This window comes from Hippocampus zosterae, chromosome 13, assembly GCF_025434085.1.
Source record: "Hippocampus zosterae strain Florida chromosome 13, ASM2543408v3, whole genome shotgun sequence".
Lineage (NCBI taxonomy): Eukaryota > Metazoa > Chordata > Actinopteri > Syngnathiformes > Syngnathidae > Hippocampus > Hippocampus zosterae.
This window is the reverse complement of record NC_067463.1, coordinates 2299577-2325388: the sequence shown is the minus strand read 5'-3', so window position 1 is coordinate 2325388 and position 25812 is coordinate 2299577. Positions and strand designations below refer to the sequence as shown.

Here is a 25812-nt window from a genome sequence, read left to right as displayed (position 1 = left end):
TTCACAAATTAGCACTCACCTTGTACATGATGCACGTCACGAGAATCAAAAGTGAAAGTCCGAGTCCAGTTCCCGTTAAAATTATGAACTGTGTATCAGGCGAAATAATGAACTCGACGTGAACTTCACTCTGTTGACAGTTTAAATACAATGATTACTTTTGTGAAATGATCAGGTTTTTTTTTCTTGTTTTGTTTCGGTAAAATCTGTATAGTAAAACATACCAATTTTGTTGTGGGATTGCTCTCTTTCCACATGGCGTCCCCCTTTTCATGTGCCAGTCCTTTATTCTTTGCGTCACAGTTGGAACATTTGGACATTATTTGCATGGAGTCGAAAGCATTTCATTGGAGCCGGATTGAGTTGAACCTACCTCTCGTTCATGAGAAGAATCCAGCACATATCGGTGTTTGTCATAATCAATGTGGATCATGCTTTTGAACTTTACCTCTGCACTCTCTCCAGTATATCTTTTCAGAAACGCTTTATTCTGCGGAGCGGGGGTATAACAATTGCCGGTTGAGACGCATTTAGCATCGCTTGTTTGTGTGAGCGCGTGCAAGAAATTCCACCTTACCTGTGCACGCTCTTTAAAATCGTTAAATTGTATGTCTCCGGAGAATACAAACTCAGTGGAAGATTCCTTTTCCAGCATCACATTATCACACTGAATGATTTTGCAGTGTTTTTCTGCTGAACAATACTGAAATAAATCAATGAATAAACAAATCTGTGCCATTGAACAATTCGTAACAACAACTGTGATACTGATCGGACTTACTTCAGAATGAATTCCAGTGTTGTTTTTGCACTGAGTTTTGTTCTTAATAAAAGATGAGACGGAATGGCAATTGATGTAAGCATTTGGACGACGCTCGGGTTTTATGGCGGTGTTATGAAAGTTACCTGTTGTACAAAGACTTGATAATTTTCCATTTCAAAGTTGTACTGGAGTTGAGTTGGAAAGCTCAGTGAGACGTTGACAGGAAAAGCCTTCCAGCCCGGGTTATCCACCTGCCATGAGTGAGTGTGTTTTAAATGAGGACTTGCAAATGAGATTGATATCCTAGTGTCGATAGACGCCTGAAAGTCTGAACCGTTTGCCTGCACCTCTAAAGTTATCAAACTGCCCGTAGCAAGTGATAATAGCAAATAATCACTTCTGATCTTAGCTGTGTTAATTTGCAAAGCACAGTACTTGTTGTCAAATGACCATACGCCATCGCCGGCTTCTGTTTAAACAGATGAGCGCCTATGCCACACACATAAAGTCAAATGATTGATTTCACCTTATATATGATGACCATTCTTTTGGGGTCTGAGTCCTCTTCTGTGAAGTTCAGATAAGTGGTGGTTTCCTCTTTCCTAAACAGAACAACACAAAAAATAAATTACCATGTACCAGTCAAAAGTTTGGAAACACCCTCCCATTTTTTTCTCATAATAATAAAAAAAAAATACAACCCCTTAATTTTAAAACTGAAGTCATCGACATTCTGAAGAAATATTGATGGAATTATTTGGCAAACAAATGCTCCTGAAAAACGTTTATAAGTTAAAGTAGGGCTTGGCCAGATCACAGTTTTACACATCTTGTTGTTTTGTTCCCGTTTTATGATGTGGATCATGCTTTATGACCAATAATGACTCAGTTCCTAGCTTTGCATTATCAAGAGTTAGTCGCTTAAATTTCATAACCTCTTAAGGTGTTGGAGACAATTTAAATGTGAAGACATACAGTTCACACACACACACACACACACACACACACACACACACACACACACACACACACACACACACACACACACACACACACACACACACATTCCTGTAAGACTATATTTGTGAGGTCCGGGTAACTCCAGATAGGGAGTGAGGACCACCCTTTCTGATAGGTTTAGAGAGGAACTAGTCTTAGATTTGTACACTAGATGTCACCCCAACTACTTTCCCCACTTCAACTTCTTTAAAAAACAGAGCAATAAAAAGTAGACTTGAAACTGAAATCATAGCAGGAGTGAGGACTCTGAATGGGCACATTCAAAGTCCTCACTCCTGTTGTGACTTTGGTTAAAATATCTTATCTTTTTTGGTTTTGTTGCAGTTAAGCATACAAATCAACTTTTGGTATGGCCTTCAGAGTTTTTCCTCTCTTATTAACCTGCAATTACACAGCAGACATTTTGTATTTTAATTTTAAAAAGTGTGAGTAGTCTGTTTTATGAATAATTTGATAGTTTCAACTTAAGATAAGCAGAGTTCCTCATTTATACATTATATATCAATCACAACTTGAACCGATTGATTGCTGTACAATTACTACTACAATAAAAGTGACCCATGCTTTGGCCAATTAATTTACGGAACTAAATCAAATATATTGTAAAACTTTATAAGTACATGTCAACATTAAATCTCACCTGAAGTAGAACATTTTTAACAACACTGCTCAGGAAGAGCAGAAAAGAATTTAAAAAAAAATACTCCAGCAAGAAAATTTAAATTTAAAAATGAAGAACTCGAGAAGCAAATCTTTTCTTGAAGTTCTTTACGTCTTTACAGGTTCTTTGAGCCAAGGCCTGCGGCTCTTTCATTTTGCAGTCAGTGCATTGTTCTTGCTTGACACCCTTTTATAAGTCTCCCCAGGTGTTTTTCCACAGCAGCCTTTTCTTCTTCATTCCATGGTCTCCTCAAATTTGCTCTGGGAGACCCTAAATATGATGACAATTGCAATTTAATGATACTCACAAAGACCACCTTGTGATAGCTTTACAATGTGGATTTTATACGTAAAAAAAATAAAAGTACTTGTCTTTTTCTCCCATTTAGATTTTGCCTGCTCTTTGAGTGTAAGGTTTTTTCCATCCATCCATCATCTACCGCTTATCCGGGGCCGGGTCGCGGGGGCAACAGCTTTAGCAGGGAAGCCCAGACTTCCCTCTCCCTAGCTACTTCTTCCAGCTCTCCCCGGGGGATCCCGAGTCGTTCCCAGGCAAGCTGGGTGACATAGTCTCTCCAGCGTGTCCTGGGTCTCCTCCCGGTGGGTCATGACCGGTACACCTCACCGGGGAGGCGCTCAGGAGGCATCCGAATCAGAAGCCCAAGCCACCTCATCTGGCTCCTCTCGATGTGGAGGAGAAGCGGCTCGACTCTGAGCCCCTCCCGGATGAATGAGCTTCTCACCTTTTCTCTAAGGGAGAGCCCGGACACCCTGCGGAGAAAACTCATTTCAGCCGCTTGTATCCGGGATCTCGTTCTTTCGGTCACGACCCATAGCTCGTGACCATAGGTGAGGGTTGGGACGTAGATCGACCGGTAAATTGAGAGCTTTGCCCTTTGGCTCAGCTCCTTCTTCACCACGACAGACCGATACAACGTCCGCATCACAGCAGACGCTGCACCGATCCGCCTGTCGATCTCCCGCTCCCTCCTACCCCCACTCGTGAACAAGACCCCAAGATACTTGAACTCCTCCACTTGGGGTAAGATCTCCTCCCCGACCCGGAGGGGGCACTCCACCCTTTTCCGACCGAGGACCATGGTTTCAGATTTGGAGGTGCTGATTTCCATCCCAACCGCTTCACACTCGGCTGCGAAACGCTCCAGTGAGAGTTGGAGAGCCCCGTTTGAAGGAGCCAACAGCACCACATCATCTGCAAAAAGCAGGGATGTAATACTGAGGCCCCCAAAACTGACCCCCTCAACGCTTCGGCTGCGCCTAGAAATTCTGTCCATAAAGGTTATGAACAGAATCGTCGACAAAGGGCAGCCTTGGCGGAGTCCTACCCCCACTGGAAACGATTCCGACTTACTGCTGGCAATGCGAACCAAACTCTGACATCGGTGGTATAGTGACCGAACAGCCCGTATCAGGGGGTTCGGTACCCCATACCCACGAAGCACCCCCCACAGAACTCCCCGAGGGACAGGGTCAAACGCCTTCTCCAAGTCCACAAAACACATGTAGACTGGTTGGGCGAATTCCCACATACCCTCAAGGACCCTGCTACGGGTGTAGAGCTGGTCCACTGTTCCACGGCCGGGACGAAAACCACACTGCTCCTCCTCAATTGGAGGCTCGACTTCCTGACGGACCCTCCTCTCCAGCACCCCTGAATAGACCTTACCAGGGAGGCTGAGGAGTGTGATCCCTCTGTAGTTGGAACACACCCTCCGGTCCCCCTTTTTAAAAAGAGGGACTACCACCCCGGTCTGCCAATCCACAGGCACTCTCCCTGTTGACCACGCGATGTTGCAGAGGCGTGTCAACCAGGACAGCCCCACAACATCCAGAGGCTTGAGGAACTCCGGGCGGATCTCATCCACCCCTGGGGCCTTGCCACCGAGGAGCTTTTTAACCACATCGGTGACTTCAACCACAGAGATAGGAGAGCCCACCTCAGAGTCCCCAGGCTCTGCTTCCTCCAAGGAAGGCGTGTTGGTGGAGTTGAGGAGGTCTTCGAAGTACTCTGCCCACCGGTTCACAACGTCCCGAGTCGAAGTCAGCAGCGCCCTATCCCCACTGTACACAGTGTTAGTGGTGCACTGCTTCCCCCTCCTGAGACGTCGGATGGTGGACCAGAATTTCCTCGAAGCCGTCCGGAAGTCCGCTTCCATGGCCTCACCGAACTCTTCCCACGCTCGGGTTTTTGCCTCGGCGACCACCGAAGCCGCGGTCCGCTTGGCCAGTCGATACCCGTCAGCTGCCTCTGGGGTCCCACAGGCCATAAAGGCTCGATAGGACTCCTTCTTCAGCTTGACGGCATCCCTTACTGCTGGTGTCCACCAGCGAGTACGGGGATTGCCGCCACGACAGGCACCAACCACCTTACGGCCACAACTCAGATTGGCCGCCTCAACAATAGAGGCACGGAACATGGTCCACTCGGACTCAATGTCCCCCGTCTCCCCCGGAACATGGGAAAAGCTCTGTCGGAGGTGGGAGTTGAAACTCCTTCTGACAGGGGATTCCGCCAGACGCTCCCAACAAACCCTCACTATACGTTTGGGTCTGCCAGGACGGACCGGCATCTTCCCCCACCATCGGAGCCTACTCACCACCAGGTGGTGATCAGTTGACAGCTCCGCCCCTCTCTTCACCCGAGTGTCCAGAACATGCGGCCGCAAATCCGATGATACAACTACAAAGTCGATCATCGAACTGCGGCCTAGGGTGTCCTGGTGCCAAGTGCACATATGGACACCCTTATGTTTGAACAAGGTGTTCGTTATGGACAATCCGTGACGAGCACAGAAGTCCAATAACAAAACACCACTCGGGTTTTGATCGGGGGGGCCGTTCCTCCCAATCACGCCCCTCCAGGTATCACTGTCATTGCCCACGTGAGCATTGAAGTCCCCCAGCAGAACAATGGAGTCCCCAGCAGGAGTACTCTCCAGCACACCCTCCAAGGACTCCAAAAAGGGTGGGTATGCTGAGCTGCTGTTTGGTGCATATGCACAAACAACAGTCAGGACCCGTCCACCCACCCGAAGGCGGAGGGAGGCAACCCTCTCGTCTACCGGTGTGAACCCCAATGTACAGGCACTGAGGCGGGGGGCAATGAGTATGCCCACACCTGCTCTGCACCTCTCACCGTGAGCAACTCCAGAGTGGAAGAGAGTCCAACCCCTCTCGAGAGAACTGGTACCAGAACCCAGGCTGTGTGTGGAGGCAAGTCCGACTATATCCAGTCGGAAATTCTCTGCCTCACACACCAGCTCGGGCTCCTTCCCTGCCAGAGAGGTGACATTCCATGTCCCAAGAGCTAGCTTCTGCAGCCAAGGATCGGACCGCCAGGGTCCCCGCCTGGACTCGAATCTGCAATGAAATGGGACATCCCTGATTTGACACTCATTGTCAAATACGTTGCATGCATTTTAACTGGTTAAATTATGAAAAAAGAGATATAGTTCCTCATCCAAAGCTTACCATCCAATTCAGTCTTCCCTCTTTTGGAGAGATGCTTTTCCCTTTTTGGGGCTAAAGGTCGATACCACCACATGAAAAGGAGAACAAAGTGACACATTTTACTAAATCAGTGTTGAACAAAAATATGCTATCAAGGCATTCATTTAGTAACCCAATTCCAGTGAAATTGGGACATTATGCTCATCAATCAAAACAGAATACAATGATTTGCAAATCATGTCCAACCTATATTTAAGTGAAGCATTACAAAGACAAGACAACATTCAATGTTCAAATTGGTACATTAAATTTTTTCCAATAATATTTAACTTAGAATTTAATGGCTGTAATGCGTTCCATAAAAGATGGAACAGCGAGCAAAAAAAATAATGTTGAGAAATGCTCATCAAACCCCTGTTTGTCACATCCCACCGGTGAACAGGCTAACTGTGAATGGGTGGGTGCCATGATTGGGTCAAAAAGTAGCTATCCTGAATTCACAAGCAAAGATTGGGTGAGGGTCACCACAAGTTGAATCGTTGAAGGACAGAGTTTCACAACGTATAATTGCAAGGAATTGAGGGATTACGTCATCTTTGGTCCATAATATCAAAAGGTTCAGAGAATCTGGACCAATCAGTGCATGTAAGCGGCAAGGCCAAAAACAGATAACATTCAAAGGCCATGACCTTCGACCTATCAGAGAGCACTGCATCCAAAACCACCTTGTCCCAGCTTGTTTGGAACGTGTTGCAGCCATCAATTCCAACATAGTAGTGTAGCCAATTAAATAGAGGTTGAACATGACATGCAAATCATTGTATTATGTATTAAATACAAGTTCGTGCTTCCATTAAGAATAGAGAAGATTTACTGGGCAACATATAACATTTGAAAGGTATGTTACAAGAACATCTTGTATGATTTCATGCTAGTCAGTGTGAACCAACCGACATAATTAAATTTTGTTAGACCAATGCAAATATTTGGCAGAAATAAAATACTGATTCCCGATTCAAAATAACCATCATCCATAAATTATCTTCCCCCTTCAAGTGCATTCCAGTGGCAGCCAGTGAACGAGCCTGGTCTCTATTGAACGCGAATAGCAGGGGTTTCGAAAAACAACTTTTATATTGATAGATTACATTGTCCAGTGTGGGCAATGCATTTGATACATGAAATGGTAAGAACATGAATCTAAATACAAAAATACCCAAAACAATGCTGTAATCGATCGTGTAATATTGTACAGTAGAAATTTTTGTTGTATGTCATTTCATTGTGCTTTAGGTGCTAGAGTGAATTTACGCCGCATTATTTCCCCCAAGAAACATTTGATTTATAACGGCTAAAAATACACAAGGATTAAATATAATTTATATATGTTCCTCATACTGCGTGACAACTGACCGGAACAAAATATGGAGAAATTAAAACTCTTGACATGTCCATTCATCCATTCTGCCCCCCCCCCCCCAACCCAAAAGCCGACTGCCCCCATGTCGAGCGTTGCCACGTACAAAGTTACACCAGTGTAGCCCCTGAAAACAGCTTAAAACGGAGCAAATGTAACCCTGCTCAGGAGGTGGTTTAAACATTTACTCTGGAGTAAATGCTAGTATGCGGGGCAGCACCGATATTAAATGGGACGTGTGAACGCTACAGGAGTAGACTTGCTACGCGTGAAAAGAGTTGATTACATACGGGTAGAATGTGTTGCTTTCGTGCTCGTTTGTACTTCTGTCATCTTTCCTTTTGTAGGAGACTGGACCATCTCAGAGTTGATTGTGTAGTTTGTTCCTTTGTTATGTGTTCACAAACCCCCCCACAGAATTTATTTTGTGATTCCTTATGTTTCCTTTCCAATTGACTTGCCATCTTTAAATTTGATTGGCCACAGTAGAAGCAATAATGACTTCTGTGCCAAACTCGTTTGCCTTCCCTTTTTGTAAATGCTTTTATGGTTAAAGAAGGATCTTCTTTGCTCATCTTTTGTTTTTACATAGGTTAATGGGTTACCTTCTTTACGAATTGCAGACATGACTGTGCTCCTCTGCTTCATATGTCTGATGACTTGTAGAGTCTTCACTGGATGTATCATAAGAGAACAATTTTTCTACCTTTGGATGGAATATCTCCTCGTCATCACTCGACTCAGAGGATGTCTTAGTTGGTTTGTATTCCTCATCTGATCCAAAAAGACTTGAGTCAGAATAATCACCATCTTCAGTGGGATTGTCCATCTGTTATTAAAAAAAAAAAGGATCAGAAAATACCATTGCAATTAATGATGTTAGAGAATAGTACTGATACTGTAATTCAGGCTTACATGACAAGATAGTTCTGTGGGATAAAATATTAATCGAACACATTAACATGGCAAAACAGAAATACCTTATAGAAATAACTTATTTTGTTTAATATGGGCAAATAAAGCATTTGAAACTGACCGGGTAATCAATTAAAAGTCGACTTATTATAATTTTTAAAAATGTCTATATCACTCATTTCCAGTGCTTGGCAAAGATAGGCAAGTGCCGAAACCAAATAATGGTATCAGGCTGATACCGGCATTATTTTAAGGTTATCGTGGAGGCTGCCAATACCAGCAATCGATATTTCAGAAAATTAAAAACTTAATAAATGTAAATTTAATACTGTACTAGTTGCCACTACACATTTGGCGAATCATCTGCGTCACAAAGAGAGGCTTATTTCCAAGTATTTGGCAATCCAATAACAATGATGGCCGACACAGAGTGCGGAGAGAACAATTTTCCACGTGAGCTGTACCCAGGTCAATCTTTTCATACACCTATTAAGATGCAATTTCTGTATATAATTACAATATTTACATTAATTCTTTGAACGCATCCTGTGTACTTTTTAATCAAATTTGTTTGAATTCCTTCCACGTTCATCCTATTATATTCCCAGAAGAGGAAATTTCTCTTAGTATGTGGCGACTAAAATGAACGCATATTCACTAAATCTCTGCACGCCAGAGCATTTTTTTTCTCCTTGAATTACATCAACATTCATCCACTAATTTGCCGATTAACGTCTAATCACTAAGTTGATATGAGTATGATAAGGTTAAGATTCATGCTGAGAATGCATCACTAGTGTGTTTTTATAAGCCTGGGCCAATAACTGGTTTGACGTTTGAAAAGTCAAAGTTTCAATCACCACTAATTCGGCTTTGCCAATAAGGATATTTGGGATCAATAAACGATGAGCGAGTGTGGTTACAAATCGCAAAGGTTGATGACAGTGACAATGTATGTTGCCACAAAAAAAATCATCAAAATGTCCCCATAAAATAGTAGAAAGCTTAACAAACATAGAAAATATGCATCTCTCCTCATATAAGTGGGGGGTTTTTCAGCCCAAAATGCATAGGTTTTGGTGATCCACACATTTAACCTTTATTATTTTTTATTTTTTTTTATTATTTTATTTTAACTTTTGTGTTGATAATGGTTCACAGTATAATATTTCGTTCAACCCACTTTGTTATCTGTAAATTGCTTGGTATTTTACATCGTCTTTTTGCAGTTACTTTCTGTATATGGAAAGACACTGGTTCCATTTGCAACCAATTCTCTGCTCAACTAAGATGGCGGCGGCGGCGAAAGACGCTGGGTCATTTGCAACTAATTTTCTGCTCAACTAAAATGGCGACGACGACGACGGCGAGACGATGGCGGCGGGGGGGGGGGGGGGGTGTTAAAACTTGATTTTACCACACCAACGACCTATTCTGTGGCGCTGTATTGTGTGTCTGACGGCCTATTGAAAGTTTATTGTTTGAGAGGAAACTTTCTATCTTGGTGACAACTCCTTAGGTACAGCATAGTAGAGTTATTCATATAGTTGGTTTCACTCTAATGCTGATATAACACGAACCTTTGAGCCTGCCCGAATTACTTAGAATAACTAACTTGTAAGAAAATATTCAAAACTTGAGTGTCTTACCTGCTTTAATTCTGAAGTATTTGTCACTTTCTGGGGTTTTCTCGATGATGCTGACTCGTACGCTCACTCTTCTCAACGCCTTCCTTTTGTGCAGGTAGCAAAGCGCGCGTTTCCTAATTGATGGTCAGCGAGTGTGATGTGGGGGAGGGTAGCTGTAGAAACTCGTTTCCTGCAACGTAACTGTGACGTTTTGGGGTGTGAATACAGCCCCGCCCCTTCATAACCAAAACTCCTTCACTTTTCCTCTGAGGTCCGTTTTGAAGTGGGGCATAGTAAATGTCAAGCAATATCAACATATTTTATGAAATCTTGTTTACACCAATGTCATGTACTCCTAAAATGAGCACAGCATATATACATGTGTGTGTATATACATACTGTATATATATACAGTATATACACACACACACATATTTTAAAAACGACTTAAAATATTGTAATTGTTCTGAAAGCAACATTATTCCCAAATGCTAATATGGAATTGTGATGAAACATCATTATTATTTACTTATTGGATGCAATTCGTATTATACAGTTTCGATGTCCAAAGCAGAATAAAACGAATTAGATTTTCTGGGGACACGACTGCAACACTCAACTCTTCTTGCAAAGCTTTGTTGCTGCTGTATGAACCGCACTCCTAATTGATCACGTGCTCAAACTAGTGTGGGGGAGGGGAGCTGAATAAACTAGGTTCAAACAGTGCAACTGCGAGGGTTTGGAGCTGGGAACAGCCCCTCCCCCCTTCATGGCCAACGATAAACTAAAATTGCTCAGCCTTTAACTTTTATTTTACTCTGCGGTCTGTTTTGAGGGGAGCATGATAAATTTCAAGCAACATCTATATGTTTCAGCAACTGTAATAACACAAATGTATATACCTGTTCATATTTTTTAAACCAGACTTAAATATTATAATTGTTCAATGAAACATAATTACAGTAAGTATTGCCATCTATGGACTTCTGTCAAACGAAAATTCCCTCACCCAGAATAAAAATCTATGCATTACACATTTGAGTACGATATTACATTATATGATTGCTTCAGGAGTATGAGGTACCGAATCCCCTGATGCGGGCACTTTGGTCCCTCCACCACAGATGTCAGAATTTGGTTCACATTACCGGCAGTAAGTCAGAATCGTTTCCAGTGAGGGTTGGACTCCGCCAAGGCTGCCCTTTGTCATCGATTCTGTTCATAAACATTACGGACATTGGCAATTTCTAGGCGCAGTGTAAGTGTTGATGGGGGTCCATTTTGGTGGCCTCAGTATTACATCTCTGCTTATTGCAGATGATGTGGGACTGTTGGCTCTTTCAAGCAGGGCCCTTCAACTCTCACTTGAGCGTTTCGCAGCTGAGTATGAAGTGGTTGGGATGAAAATCAGTCGGAAAAGGGTGGAGTTCTCTCTCCGGGTCGGGGAGGAGATCTTGTCCCAAGTGGAGGAGTTTAAGTATTTTGGGGTCTTGTTTGCAAGTGAGGGCAGGAGGGAATGAGAGATCGACAGGCGCAGCGGTGAAGCGGCTGCTGCTTGCTCTGCGCGCTTTGTATCGGTCAGTCGTGGTGAAGAAGGAGCTGAGCCAAAGGGCGAAGCTCTCAATTTACCGGTTGATCTACGTTCCAACCCTCATCTACTGTCATGAGCAATGAGTCGTGACCGAAAGAATGAGATCCCAGATACAAGCGGCCGAAATGAGTTTTAAAGGTGTTCCGGGCATGTCCCACCGGCAGGAGGCCCCGGGGACAACCCAAGACACGCTGGAGAGACTGTGTCACTCAGCTGGCCTGGGAACGTTTCAGAATCCCCGGGAAGAGCTAGGAGAAGTGGCTGGGGAGAGGGAAGTCTGGGCTTCCCTGCTAAAGCTGCTGCCCCTGTGACCCGACCTTGGATAAGCGGTGGAATATGGATGGATGGATATTGCATTAGTGATCGATTCATAACAACGGACGAACGTTCCGATAAATGGAACCTGGAAGCGATACGGAAGCTCGAATTAGAGCAAACTCAAGCAAGTCCCGTTCGATACCGCGGAATAACTGTCTGCACCACTTTTTACTCTCTTTGGCACAAAAACAGCAGAATCTCTCTATTAGCATGAGTTTACTGGAATCGTGAACGACTTTCTATTCCATTCATTTACATTTACGTCCTGTCGATCGTTGCATCCAAACAAAGGAATGGTAATGACTTTGGAAGAGAACATGGAATGCATCCGATTAGATGCTCAAAGCAAGTTGCTTGTGGCTCGACGGACTGTAGAGTAAATGAACGTTTCCTGGAATGCTTGACCTGCTATCATGCTAACTCAACTCAACATTATTTATAGAGCACTTTCAAACAGCCAGCGCTGCATACAAAGTGCTTTACATGGAGCAATTTAACATATACAACAAACAGTAACGCAGTCTGTAATAAATACGGTAGAAAGCACCGAACAGCAAAACCAAGAACAAATCTAAGTCATGGTGAGTCAAATGCCAAAGAATACAAGTGAGTTTTGAGGCGCGTTTTGAAGATGGGCAGCGAGGAGGCTTGCCGAATGTTCAGTGGGAGGTCATTCCAGAGAGAGGGACCAGCAACAGAAAAGGCTCCATCCCCTCTGAGCCTCAGTTTAGTTCTTGGTCCTTCTAATAATGTCTGGTCCGCAGACCAGATGAGGTCAGCGAGGTAAGGTGGCACGAGGTAATTTAGAGATTTGAAAAGGTCATTTAGAGATTTGAAAACAATTTGCGCTAACTGGAGCGCTAATCAGAGAGAAGGCGAGTTCCATCGCGCTATGGGCATGGAGGACTTTGAAGGGTCCCGTGGATGCCTTCAGACATTTGTTGCACAACATCAGCTGAGCAACGCTGTCTTGGGTGGTGATCGAGGGGAGGTCAAGTTCGAGATAGTGAGTGATTGGAAAGAAAAGCCACCAGCTGTTATAGGTCTCATTTTGGAGCAAAGAGCCCTCATTTTGTGACTACTCTTGTTATAATGTATTTTGTTCATATACCTGTACTGTATACTGCCGTTTTTGTGTTATTTGTGTTGTTGGGGCATATATTTTTGCATTTTACTGCTTGTGTTCTTACACATGTATTTTGTTAACACACTTGCATGTTCATAAAGGACGTGTACCGTAGTCATGTCCCACATAAGGAAATTCTGTTATCAAGACTGATTGAGCAACGCAAACATGATTTCTTACTAAAGAATACTTACTGTTGTTACTTATTGGATGCAAATCATAATGATCCAGTTGAAATGTCCAAAGCAGAATGAAACAAATTGGATATGCTGGGGACACGTCTGCAATACAGTACCTAACTCATTTTTTCTTGCAAAGCGTTGTGGCTGGCTTCTGCGCAGCTCTGCTAATTGAAATGTAAACAAACTCGTGTCTGGGGGGAGGGGTGCAGCAAAAACTTCGTTTTGGAGCACGTAACAGCCGCTCCTCTTCATGGCCAATGACTAAGTCAATTATCAAAATTGCCATAGCCTTTTTGAACTTTGAGGTCTGCTGTGAAGGCGAGCATGATAAATTTTGAGCAACATCTACATACAGTATTTGAGTAACTAGGCTCACCAATGTCACATACTCCGCGCACACACAGTATATTTAAACTGACTTACAATTTTACAATTGTTTTAAAGCAACATAATTCCAAACTCTAATATGGAATTTAGATGAAACAATTATTTACTTATTGAATGCAAGTCATATTTTCCAGTTTCAATGTCCAAAGCTGAATGAAATAAATTGGATATGCTGGGGACACTTCTGCAATACAGTACCTAACTCATTTTTTTCTTGCAAAGCGTTGTGGCTGGCTTCTGCGCAGCTCTGCTAAATGAAATGTAAACAAACTCAAGTCTGGGGGGAGGGGTGCTGCAAAAACTTCGTTTTGGAGCAGGTAACAGCCGCTCCCCTTCATGGCCAATGATTAAGTCAATTATCAAAGTTCCCACAGCCTTTGTGAACTTTGAGGTCTGATGTGAAGGAGAGCATGATAAATTTTGAGCAACATCTACATACAGTATTTGAGTAACGAGGATCACCAATGTCACATACTCCTAAAATAATTACAGCAAATAAAATTATATATATGTTCACAAACACAACCGCACACACAGTATATTTAAACTGACTTAAAAATTTACAATTGTTTTTAAAGCAACATAATTCCAAACTCTAATATGGAATTTAATCGTTTCTTGGTTTCTTGGAATTGGAATTCTTTACTTATTGAATGCAAGTCATATTTTCCAGTTTCAATGTCCAAAGCAGAATAAAATGAATTGGATTTTCTGGGGCCCTCCGTGAGTCGTCACCTTACCGTGGTGGAGGGGTTTGTGTGTCCCAATGATCCTAGAAGCTAAGTTGTCTGGGGCTTTATGCCCCTGGCAGGGTCACCCATGGCAAACAGGTTCTAGGTGAGGGGCCAGACAAAGCACGGCCCCCAATGATGAATACAATAAATGCATCTAGGTTTCCCTTGCCCGGACGCGGGTCACCGGGGCCCCCTTCTGGAGCCAGGCCTGGAGGTGGGGCTCGTTGGCAGGCGCCTGGTGGCCGGGCCTACACCCATGGGGCCCGGCCGGGCACAGCCCGAAGAGGCAACGAGGGTCCCCCTTCCCATGGGCTCACCACCCATGAGAGGGGCCAAATGGGTCGGGTGCAATGTGAGCTGGGCGGCAGCCAAAGGCGGGGACCCTGGCGGTCCGATCCTCGGCTGCAGAAGCTAGCTCTTGGGACATGGAATGTCACCTCTCTGGCAGGGAAGGAGCCCGAGCTGGTGTGTGAGGCAGAGAATTTCCGACTGGATATAGTCGGACTTGCCTCCACACACAGCCTGGGTTCTGGTGCCAGTTCTCTCGAGAGGGGTTGGACTCTCTTCCACTCTGGAGTTGCTCACGGTGAGAGGCGCAGAGCAGGTGTGGGCATACTCATTGCCCCCCGGCTCAGTGCCTGTACATTGGGGTTCACACTGGTAGACGAGAGGGTTGCCTCCCTCCGCCTTCGGGTGGCTGGACGGGTCCTGACTGTTGTTTGTGCATATGCACCAAACAGCAGCTCAGCATACCCACCCTTTTTGGAGTCCTTGGAGGGTGTGCTGGAGAGTACTCCTGCTGGGGACTCCCTTGTTCTGCTGGGGGACTTCAATGCTCACGTGGGGAATGACAGTGATACCTGGAGGGGCGTGATTGGGAGGAACGGCCCCCCCGATCAGAACCCGAGTGGTGATTTGTTATTGGACTTCTGTGCTCGTCACGGATTGTCCATAACGAACACCTCGTTAAAGCATAAGGGTGTCCATATGTGCACTTGGCACCAGGACACCCTAGGCCGCAGTTCGATGATCGACTTTGTAGTTGTATCATCGGATTTGCGGCCGCATGTTCTGGACACTCGGGTGAAGAGAGGGGCGGAGCTGTCAACTGATCACCACCTGGTGGTGAGTAGGCTCCGATGGTGGGGGAAGATGCCGGTCCGTCCTGGCAGACCCAAACGTATAGTGAGGGTTTGTTGGGAGCGTCTGGCGGAATCCCCTGTCAGAAGGAGTTTCAACTCCCACCTCCGACAGAGCTTTTCCCATGTTCCGGGGGAGACGGGGGACATTGAGTCAGAGTCCCATGTTCCGTGCCTCTATTGTTGAGGCGGCCAATCTGAGTTGTGCCCGTAAGGTGGTTGGTGCCTGTCGTGGCGGCAACCCCCGTACTCGCTGGTGCACACCAGCAGTAAGGGATGCCGTCAAGCTGAAGAACGAGTCCTATCGAGCCTTTATGGCCTGTGGGACCCCAGAGGCAGCTGACGGGTATCGACTGGCCAAGCGGACCGCGGCTTCGGTGGTCGCTGAGGCAAAAACCCGAGCGTGGGAAGAGTTCGGTGAGGCCATGGAAGCCGACTTCCGGACGGCTTCGAGGAAATTCTGGTCAACCATCCGACGTCTCAGGAGGGGGAAGCAGTGCACCACTAACACTGTGTACAGCGGGGATGGGGCGCTGCTGACTTCGACTCGGGACGTTGTGAACCGGTGGGCAGAGTACTTCGAAGACCTCCTCAACTCCACCAACACGCCTTCCTTGGAGGAAGCAGAGCCTGGGGACTCTGAGGTGGGCTCTCCTATCTCTGTGGTTGAAGTCACCGATGTGGTTAAAAAGCTCCTCGGTGGTAGGGCCCCAGGGGTGGATGAGATCCGCCCGGAGTTCCTCAAGGCTCTGGATGTTGTGGGGCTGTCCTGGTTGACACGCCTCTGCAACATCGCGTGGTCAACAGGGAGAGTGCCTCTGGATTGGCAGACCAGGGTGGTAGTCCCTCTTTTTAAAAAGGGGGACCGGAGGGTGTGTTCCAACTACAGAGGGATCACACTCCTCAGCCTCCCTGGTAAGGTCTATTCAGGGGTGCTGGAGAGGAGGGTCCGTCAGGAAGTCGAGCCGCCAATTGAGGAGGAGCAGTGTGGTTTTCGTCCCGGCCGTGGAACAGTGGACCAGCTCTACACCCTTAGCAGGGTCCTTGAGGGTATGTGGGAATTCGCCCAACCAGTCTACATGTGTTTTGTGGACTTGGAGAAGGCGTTTGACCGTGTCCATCGGGGAGTTCTGTGGGGGGTGCTTCGTGGGTATGGGGTACCGAACCCCCTGATACGGGCTGTTCGGTCACTATACCACCGATGTCAGAGTTTGGTTCGCATTGCCAGCAGTAAGTCGGAATCGTTTCCAGTGGTGGTAGGACTCCGCCAAGGCTGCCGTTTGTCGCTGATTCTGTTCATAGCCTTTATGGACAGAATTTCTAGGCGCAGCCGAAGCGTTGAGGGGGTCCGTTTTGGGGGCCTCAGGATTGCATCCCTGCTTTTTGCAGATGATGTGGTGCTGTTGGCTCCTTCAAACGGGGCTCTCCAACTCTCACTGGAGCGTTTCGCAGCCGAGTGTGAAGCGGTTGGGATGAGAATCAGCACCTCCAAATCTGAAACCATGGTCCTCAGTCGGAAAAGGGTGGAGTGCCCCCTCCGGGTCGGGGAAGAGATCTTACCCCAAGTGGAGGAGTTCAAGTATCTTGGGGTCTTGTTCACGAGTGGGGGTAGGAGGGAGCGGGAGATCGACAGGCGGATCGGTGCAGCGTCTGCTGTGATGCGGACGTTGTATCGGTCTGTCGTGGTGAAGAAGGAGCTGAGCCAAAGGGCGAAGCTCTCAATTTACCAGTCGATCTACGTCCCAACCCTCACCTATGGTCACGAGCTATGGGTCGTGACCGAAAGAACGAGATCCCGGATACAAGCGGCCGAAATGAGTTTTCTCCGGAGGGTGTCCGGGCTCTCCCTTAGAGATAAGGTGAGAAGCTCAGTCATCTGGGAGGGGTTCAGAGTCGAGCCGCTTCTCCTCCACATCGAGAGGAGCCAGATGAGGTGGCTTGGGCATCTGATTCGGATGCCTCTTGAGCGCCTCACCAGTGAGGTGTTCCGGTCATGTCCCACCGGGAGGAGACCCAGAGGAAGACCCAGGACACGCTGGAGAGACTATGTCACCCAGCTTGCCTGGGAACGACTCGGGATCCCCCGGAGAGAGCTGGAAGAAGTAGCTAGGGAGAGAGAAGTCTGGGCTTCCGTGCTAAAGCTGTTGCCCCCGCAACCCGGCCCCGGATAAGCGGTAGATGATGGATGGATGGATGGATGGATGGATGGATGGATGGATTTTCTGGGGAGCGGCCTGGTGAACTAGTGGTCCGCGTGTTGACCTCACAGTGCAGAGGTACCAGGTTCAATTTCAGCTCCGGCCACCCTGTGTGAAGTTTGCATGTTCTCCCCAGGTCTGTGTGGGTTCTCTCCAGATCCCACATTCCAAAAACATGCATGGCAGGCTAATTGAACAATCCAAATTGTCCCTCGGTGGTGAGTGTGAGCGCGGATGGTTGTTTGTCTGTGTGTGCCCTGCGATAGGCTGGCAACCGGTTCAGGGTGTCCCCTGCCTAGTGACCGAAGACGGCTGGGATAGGCTCCAGCACCCCCCGTGACCCTTGTGAGGATAAAACGGATCGGAAAATGACTGAATGTATGTTACAATGAGAACTCCGACATGCCTGAGGGCGTAAATATGCTTACAGCTTTAACTTTTTTAATTTAATTGCACTTTCCTATTTCTATTTAATGTGGTAGTTTGAAAATATAAATAAGAAGTTCCTCACCAATTACTCAGTACTTGTGATTCTTTCACTACGTACATTCATTCATTCATTCATCTTTCGAGCCGCTTGATCCTCACTAGGGTCGCGGGGGTGCTGGAGCCTATCCCAGCTGTCTTCGGGCAGTAGGCGGGGGACACCCTGAATCGGTTGCCAGCCAATCGCAGGGCACACAGAAACGTTCAACCATTCGCACTCACACTCACACCTAGGGACAATTTAGAGTGTTCAATCAGCCTGCTACGCATGTTTTTGGAATGTGGGAGGGAACCGGAGCACCCGGAGAAAACCCACGCCCGGGAGAACATGCAAACTCCACACAGGGAGGCTGGAGCTGGAATCGAACCCGGTACCTCTGCACTGTGAAGCCGACGTGCTAACCACTGGACTACCGGGCTGCCCCCCTACGTACATATTTACTCTTATTCAAGGACTCTTTTTTTTTACATGTCATTTTTCAAAAGTAACACTAATACAATTGAGTGCACATTTATTTTGCCACAAGATGAGACTGATGCCCTAAATATAATAGTAAATAATAGTTCCATCAGTAGTATACAATAGAATATAAAACATTACTCAGTAAAAATACTCACAGAGAGCTTTGCTTAATGTTAGAAATGTGCACTTCAAATTACAAATGTGGAGCTATGAAATGACAACTAAAACCTCAATATGTCACAAATGGAATAAGTGTGTACTTCACTAAATTATTTTAGGTTTTTTATTTAGTGGTTTGATTTAAGGTGTAATTTCGGGTGGGTCTGAGGCCATATTCCAGATTTGGGTTTGCATAACAAGTTCTATTTCATAACAAGATGTTTGTTAAAAAAGTTAAACTTAGACAAATATTAGATATAATAAATAATACATAATTGTTTTACTTTCTAATAAGCCCATGAGACTGTTTTCTATAGTTTCAGTTTTGTTGGAACAAAAATATTTCAGAAATCAATAGGTGGCGGTAGTGAGTAAAAAGTGTGTGTATTGAATTTAAATGAAAATACACACAAAAAATCATTTTTGGTATATTTGTGAGGACCTCTCTGAAACTTTGAGAGATGCCTATATAAACCCTCTAGAGGCCTTTAGAATGAAAAACTTGTGAGGACTGGCCTAAATGTCCTCACTTGTCAAAAATGTCCTCACTACGTTGGTCTTATAATCACAGTGGTCCTCACAAGTATAGCCATACAAACACACACACACACACACACACACACACACACACACACACACAAACCCCATTCCATTGAAGTTGGAATATTGTGTTAAACATATATTAAAACAGAAAACACATGTTCAACCAAGTTTAAAGAAAAAGATACATAGTACACATTTTATAATTTACAATTAGTTTCCTGTTGTGTGTGTGTGATATATACATATATATAGTGTGTTGCCACTGATGGGAGTAAAGTTACAATAACCCCCAAACTGGAAAGAAAAAAAACTTAAATGGAAATGTACTGTACTGTACATCCTCTCCGTGAGCCGTCACCTTACCGTGGTGGAGGGGTTTGTGTGTCCCAATGATCCTAGGAGCTAAGTTGTCTGGGGCTTTATGCCCCTGGCAGGGTCACCCATGGCAAACAGGTCCTAGGCGAGGGACCAGACAAAGCACGGCTCACAAAGCCCCTTATGGAAAACAAAATCGATGGTACTCAGTATCCCTTGCCCGGACGCGGGTCACCGGGGCCCCCCTCTGGAGCCAGGCCTGGAGGTGGGGCTCATTGGCGAGCGCCTGGTGGCCGGGCCTACACCCATGGGGCCCGGCCGGGCTCAGCCCGAAGAGGCAACGTGGGTCCCCTCCTCATGGTCTCACCACCCGTGGGAGGGGTCAACGGGGTCGGGTGCTATGCGAGCTGGGCGGCAGCCATAGGCGGGGACCCTGGCGGTCCGATCCTCGGCTGCAGAAGCTAGCTCTTGGGACATGGAATGTCACCTCTCTGGCAGGGAAGGAGCCCGAACTGGTGTGTGAGGCAGAGAAGTTCCGATTGGATATAGTCGGACTTGTCTCCACACACAGCCTAGGTTCTGGTACCAGTCCTCTCGAGAGGGGTTGGACTCTCTTTCACTCTGGAGTTGCTCACGGTGAGAGGCGCAGAGCAGGTGTGGGCATACTTATTGCCCCCCGACTCAGTGCCTGTACATTGGGGTTCACACCGGTGGACAAGAGGGTTGCATCCCTCCGCCTGCGGGTGGGGGGACGGGTCCTGACTGTTGTTTGTGCATATGCACCAAACAGCAGCTCAGCATACCCACCCTTTTTGGAGTCCTTGGAGGGTGTGCTGGAGAGTACTCCTGCTGGGGACTCCCTTGTTCTACTGGGGGACTTCAATGCTCACGTGGGAAATGACAGTGAGACCTGGAGGGGCGTGATTGGGAGGAACGGCCCCCCCGATCAGAACTCGAGTGGTGTTTTGTTATTGGACTTCTGTGCTCGTCACGGACTGTCCATAACGAACACCTTGTTCAAGCATAAGGGTGTCCACATGTTCACTTGGCACCAGGACACCCTAGGCCGTAGTTTGATAATCGACCTTGTGGTCGTGTCATCGGATTTGCGGCCGCATGTTCTGGACACTCGGGTGAAGAGAGGGGCGGAGCTGTCAACTGATCACCACCTGGTGGTGAGTGGGGGAAGATGCCGGTCCGTCCTGGCAGACCCAAACGTATTGTGAGGGTTTGTTGGGAGCGTCTGGCGGAATCCCCTGTCAGAAGGAGTTTCAACTCCCACCTCCGACAGAGCTTTTCCCATGTTCCGGGGGAGGCGGGGGACATTGAGTCCGAGTGGACCATGTTCCGTGCCTCTATTGTTGAGGCGGCCAATCTGAGTTGTGGCCGTAAGGTGGTTGGTGCCTGTCGTGGCGGCAACCCTCGTACTCGCTGGTGGACACCAGCAGTAAGGGATGCCGTCAAGCTGAAGAAGGAGTCCTATCGAGCCTTTATGGCCTGTGGGACCGCAGAGGCAGCTGACGGGTATCGACTGGCCAAGTGGAACGCAGCTTTGGTGGTCGCCGAGGCAAAAACCCGAGCGTGGGAAGAGTTCGGTGAGGCCATGGAAGCCGACTTCCGGACGGCTTCGAGGAAATTCTGGTCCACCATCCGACGTCTCAGGAGGGGGAAGCAGTGCACCACTAACACTGTGTACAGTGGGGATGGGGCGCTGCTGACTTCGACTCGGGACGTTGTGAACCTGTGGGCAGAGTACTTCGAAGACCTCCTCAACTCCACCAACACGTCTTCCTTGGAGGAAGCAGAGCCTGGGGACTCTGAGGTGGGCTCTCCTATCTCTGTGGTTGAAGTCACCGATGTGGTTAAAAAGCTCCTCGGTGGCAAGGCCCCAGGGGTGGATGAGATCCGACCGGAGTTCCTCAAGGTTCTGGATGTTGTGGGGCTGTCCTGGTTGACACGCCTCTGCAACATCGCGTGGTCAATGGGGAGAGTGCCTCTGGATTGGCAGACCGGGGTGGTAGTCCCTCTTTTTAAAAAGGGGGACCGGAGGGTGTGTTCCAAATACAGAGGGATCACACTCCTCAGCCTCCCTGGTAAGGTCTATTCAGGGGTGCTGGAGAGGAGGGTCCGTCAGGAAGTCGAGCCTCAGATTGAGGAGGAGCAGTGTGGTTTTCGTCCCGGCCGTGGAACAGTGGACCAGCTCTACACCCTTAGCAGGGTTCTCGAGGGTATGTGGGAATTCGCCCAACCAGTCTACATGTGTTTTGTGGACTTGGAGAAGGCGTTTGACCGTGTCCCTCGGGGAGTTCTGTGGGGGGTGCTTCGTGGGTATGGAGTACCGAACCCCCTGATACGGGCTATTCGGTCACTATACCACCGATGTCAGAGTTTGGTTCGCATTGCCGGCAGTAAGTCGGAATCGTTTCCAGTGAGGGTAGGACTCCGCCAAGGCTGCCCTTTGTCATCGATTTTGTTCATAACCTTTATGGACAGAATCTCTAGGAGCAGCCGAAGCGTTGAGGGGGTCCGTTTTGGGGCCTCAGTATTCCATCCCTGCTTTTTGCAGATGATGTGGTGCTGTTGGCTCCTTCAAAAGGGGCTCTCCAACTCTCACTGGAGCGTTTCGCAGCCGAGTGTGAAGCGGTTGGGATGAAAATCAGCACCTCCAAATCTGAAACCATGGTCCTCAGTCGGAAAAGGGTGGAGTGCCCCCTCCGGGTCGGGGGGGAGATCTTGCCCCAAGTGGAGGAGTTTAAGTATCTTGGGGTCTTGTTCACGAGTGAGGGCAGGAGGGAGCGAGAGATTGACAGGCGGATCGGTGCAGCGTCTGCTGTGATGCGGACGTTGTATCGGTCTGTCGTGGTGAAAAAGGAGCTGAGCCAAAGGGCGAAGCTCTCAATTTACCGGTCGATCTACGTTCCAACCCTCATCTATGGTCACGAGCTATGGGTCGTGACCGAAAGAACGAGATCCCGGATACAAGCGGCCGAAATGAGTTTTCTCCGCAGGGTGTCCGGGCTCTCCCTTAGAGATAAGCTGAGAAGCTCGGTCATCCGGGAGGGGCTCCGAGTCGAGCCGCTTCTCCTCCACATCGAGAGGAGCCAGATGAGGTGGCTTGGGCATCTGATTCGGATGCCTCCTGAACGCCTCACTGGTGAGGTGTTCCGGGCATGTCCCACCGGGAGGAGACCCCGAGGAAGACCCAGGACACGCTGGAGAGACTATGTCACCCAGCTGGCCTGGGAACGCCTCGGGATCCCCCGGGGAGAGCTGGAAGAAGTAGCTCGGGAGAGGGAAGTCTGGGCTTCCCTGCTAAAGCTGTTGCCCCCGCGACCCGGCCCCGGATAAGCGGTAGAAGATGGATGGATGGATGGATGTACTGTACATATGGCAAAAGCACTTGTCTCACAATATAACAATCGTGTTAAAGAGGACTTACACTGTTATTGCCATTTTTACTTCAAATTGTACCGGTAGCGTCTTGGTCAGCAGAAACAGGGTGGAGTTGTTATTATCACTGAGAAAACAAAATAGGCATATTTAAAGTGTCATAAAATACTAAAACATGAATCAAACCATAGAAATGATATCTACCTTTCTCCAGTGACACTAATTGCAATAGTGTCATTCCACTGATACTCGGTACTGATGTGGAAAGAGCTTTGAAATGTTGCCTTCACATGCAGGAAAAAAAGAATGATGTTAGAGAAGCAGAGAGCACACCAATTGTTTTGGGAAGTCATTGAAAGCGGATATTCAAGTTAGATTTAATGGGCTAAATCAGGGTGGGCTACTTAAAATGCTGAAGGGGTGGGGGGGCATTATTTTTCATCAATTCAACTGGGCCACATATTTCCTAACTAGATGCATGACAAAAACGGGCAATATGTGGACTCTTAATATATTGAAAATACATTTTTCAAAGTCGGTATGAAAGATCCACAATCCTAACCCAACAGCAAAGGGTTTGAAGCAAACAACACAAACAATCTCATACTGTAATGTTTTTTTTTCCAATGCAAAAGGGCTCTCTTGCATCATAAAAATAACCATTCAAGATTGCCGAACAAGAAAGCAACATCAATAAATTCCCTTAGTTAGGAGTGCCTCGCCAAGAGCCCTCCGTCATCTGTCAAATCGCTGCTACACGTCGTCATGTGTGAACATGTTATACATCTTTTAAAAGCTGAGTTTGAATGGTACCCCACATGTTACAATTGCCAAATTTGAACCGAAGCTTGGGGAGACTTAAGCTTTGATCCTGGAGCGTTTTCAAGTCCTAATCAACATTCTAAATCCATTTTCAAGTCAGAGAGTGTGAAAAGAAATTAGTCAAACATAAGATTCGCCTTTTTTGTCTGTTTTTGAACATCCATAGTTCAGTGACAGGAGCACTTACACCGATTCTTACTGTACGGGAGAAATATTCATAGTAATAATATTTTGAATATTTCACAAAGAGACCAAAACTATGCTAATATTCCAAGTGGTTCAAGAATAGCTACAAATTTACTTTGGGCGCACCTTTCCATAGGCGTTTTTGGCAAAGTTGCCCTAAATTTTAATATTATTTAAGGTACTATGTTTGTCCTGAATAGCATTGTAAATTTGCACCCCCCAAAAAATTCATATTGTAGCATAGGGCATTTTAGGACCCAGTGTAAGCATCACTAATTGATGTCTGCCATCTAGTGGTGGTTGGTCAAATTACAACATTACAACTTAAACTACAGTCTTGCATATTTGTAGTTTGACACCCACCAAGCAGGTGCTTATTAACATATTTGTTCAGCCTGGTGATGCAGTGGTTAGCGCATCGACCTCTCACTGCCGAGTCAATGCCAGCTCCGGCCTCCCTGTGTGGAGTTTTGCATGTTCTCCCCGGGCCTGTGTGGGTTTTCACTGGGTATTCTGGGTTTCCTCCCACATTCCAAAAACATGCACGGCAGGCTGATTGGACACTCCAAATTGTCCTCAGGTGTTTTTGTGAGCGTCGATGGTTGTTTATCTCTGTGTGCCCTGCTATTGGCTGGCAACCAGTTCAGGGTGTCCCCCCACCTGCTGCCCAAAGACGACTGATAAGCTCCAGCACCCCACGCTACCCACGCCACCCTTGTGAGGATAAATGGATCGGAAAATGGATGGATGGATGGATGGATGCATTTGTATTCTTTTACTATTTTTTCTCATTTTCCTTTTTCTTCCCAGGATTTCCCCCCCTGTATTTTGTGTAAAATATATTTTGAATGTTTATCAGTGTACTAATATTGTTTCAAACGTTGCCCATTCGGGGGCCATTGCAACCTGGTCATGCTGTAAGGGGGATTCTCCCATCTGCAGCCCCTTCTCAAGGTTTCTCATTTTTCTCCAGACGGGGTTTTCTGAGTTTCAGGGGGATGTCATAGATACTCATCGACTGTGGGCAGCCCTTTGAGACTGTTTTTGATTAAGGGCTATGTAAATAAATGTGACTTGACTTGAATCAACGTTTTTTGCTGAATTGCTAGGGCTTAGAAAACAAACAACAACAGAAAAAAACAGTTTTTTAGGAGGCATTAATCAAAATGTCACCTGGACTTATACTTGTGTAAAGTGAGCCCGTCGACATTACGTTGGACATGTGGGTCAATCATGTAATGAGGCTGCCAGCAGAACTCACTATTGATTTGCTGCGAAACACAGGAAGGCTGATGCCACATATTGTTTTGTCAGTCACTCCATCCAGATCATCGCATTTGTGGAGCGTTCGTCTTGTGGCCTGTGTCATAACACAAAATAGGAACATTCTTTACTTTCTTGAAATCAAGCAGCGTAGTGTTTATTTTGAAATACAGGGACAAGAGTTTGTCCTCATTTTGCCTCTATCAGTGCATATCTAACTTTCACCCTTTCAGGGACAGCGGTTAATACAGTGGACAGTTTATCATGTTATCAGGCTACAGGGCGCATGAAAGGATTGATTGAGCATAACAACATTCAGTGACCTTGCATAAGGTTGTCAGTTAAAATAGTGAGCCAAAAGTAGTAACACATTTCTTCCACATATTTATTTGGGACGTTTTTACCCATTTATTTATTTTTTTAAATGTTGCTTGGTAAATATGAAATTGGTGTATTCATTTCTTAGAATTACCTGTGTAATGATCTGAAACATCCTGGAGTAGGAGAGTCCTGGCGGGTAGTGCATCGTGAGGCTGGTGTTGTACGAGTCGTCACCATGATTGGCTATTGTAATGGAGATATTAAAGTAATTTTCTTCAGCCACCAGTAACGTCGGAGTCCTAAAGCATACAGTGT

The 25812-nt window shown here is 46.5% G+C and overlaps 1 protein-coding gene and 1 long non-coding RNA gene across 3 annotated transcripts in view; both read right to left on the bottom strand.

The window, feature by feature from the left end:
- The window catches only part of zmp:0000001082 (integrin alpha-D), a 57060-nt gene that overhangs the window by 1710 nt on the left and 29538 nt on the right, over positions 1 to 25812 (bottom strand). Inside the window, exons 19-29 of one of the 2 annotated variants that reach the window (XM_052083841.1) lie at positions 25649 to 25796; positions 25175 to 25273; positions 23110 to 23189; positions 22955 to 23032; positions 1290 to 1365; positions 907 to 1014; positions 782 to 823; positions 578 to 703; positions 374 to 490; positions 225 to 290; positions 20 to 130 (exon numbers count right to left, since the gene is read on the bottom strand). In XM_052083841.1, the coding sequence (XP_051939801.1) occupies positions 20 to 130; positions 225 to 290; positions 374 to 490; positions 578 to 703; positions 782 to 823; positions 907 to 1014; positions 1290 to 1365; positions 22955 to 23032; positions 23110 to 23189; positions 25175 to 25273; positions 25649 to 25796 (1051 nt within the window). Of the gene's footprint in view, positions 1 to 19; positions 131 to 224; positions 291 to 373; positions 491 to 577; positions 704 to 781; positions 824 to 906; positions 1015 to 1289; positions 1366 to 22954; positions 23033 to 23109; positions 23190 to 25174; positions 25274 to 25648; positions 25797 to 25812 lie in introns of those variants that run through there. The other variant, XM_052083842.1, reaches the window with a different exon arrangement.
- LOC127613036 (uncharacterized) lies at positions 14513 to 21011 on the bottom strand. Its single transcript, XR_007966049.1, has 2 exons — positions 20798 to 21011; positions 14513 to 15457 (listed from the first exon to the last, which is right to left on the bottom strand). It is a non-coding gene; the product is annotated as an uncharacterized LOC127613036 (long non-coding RNA).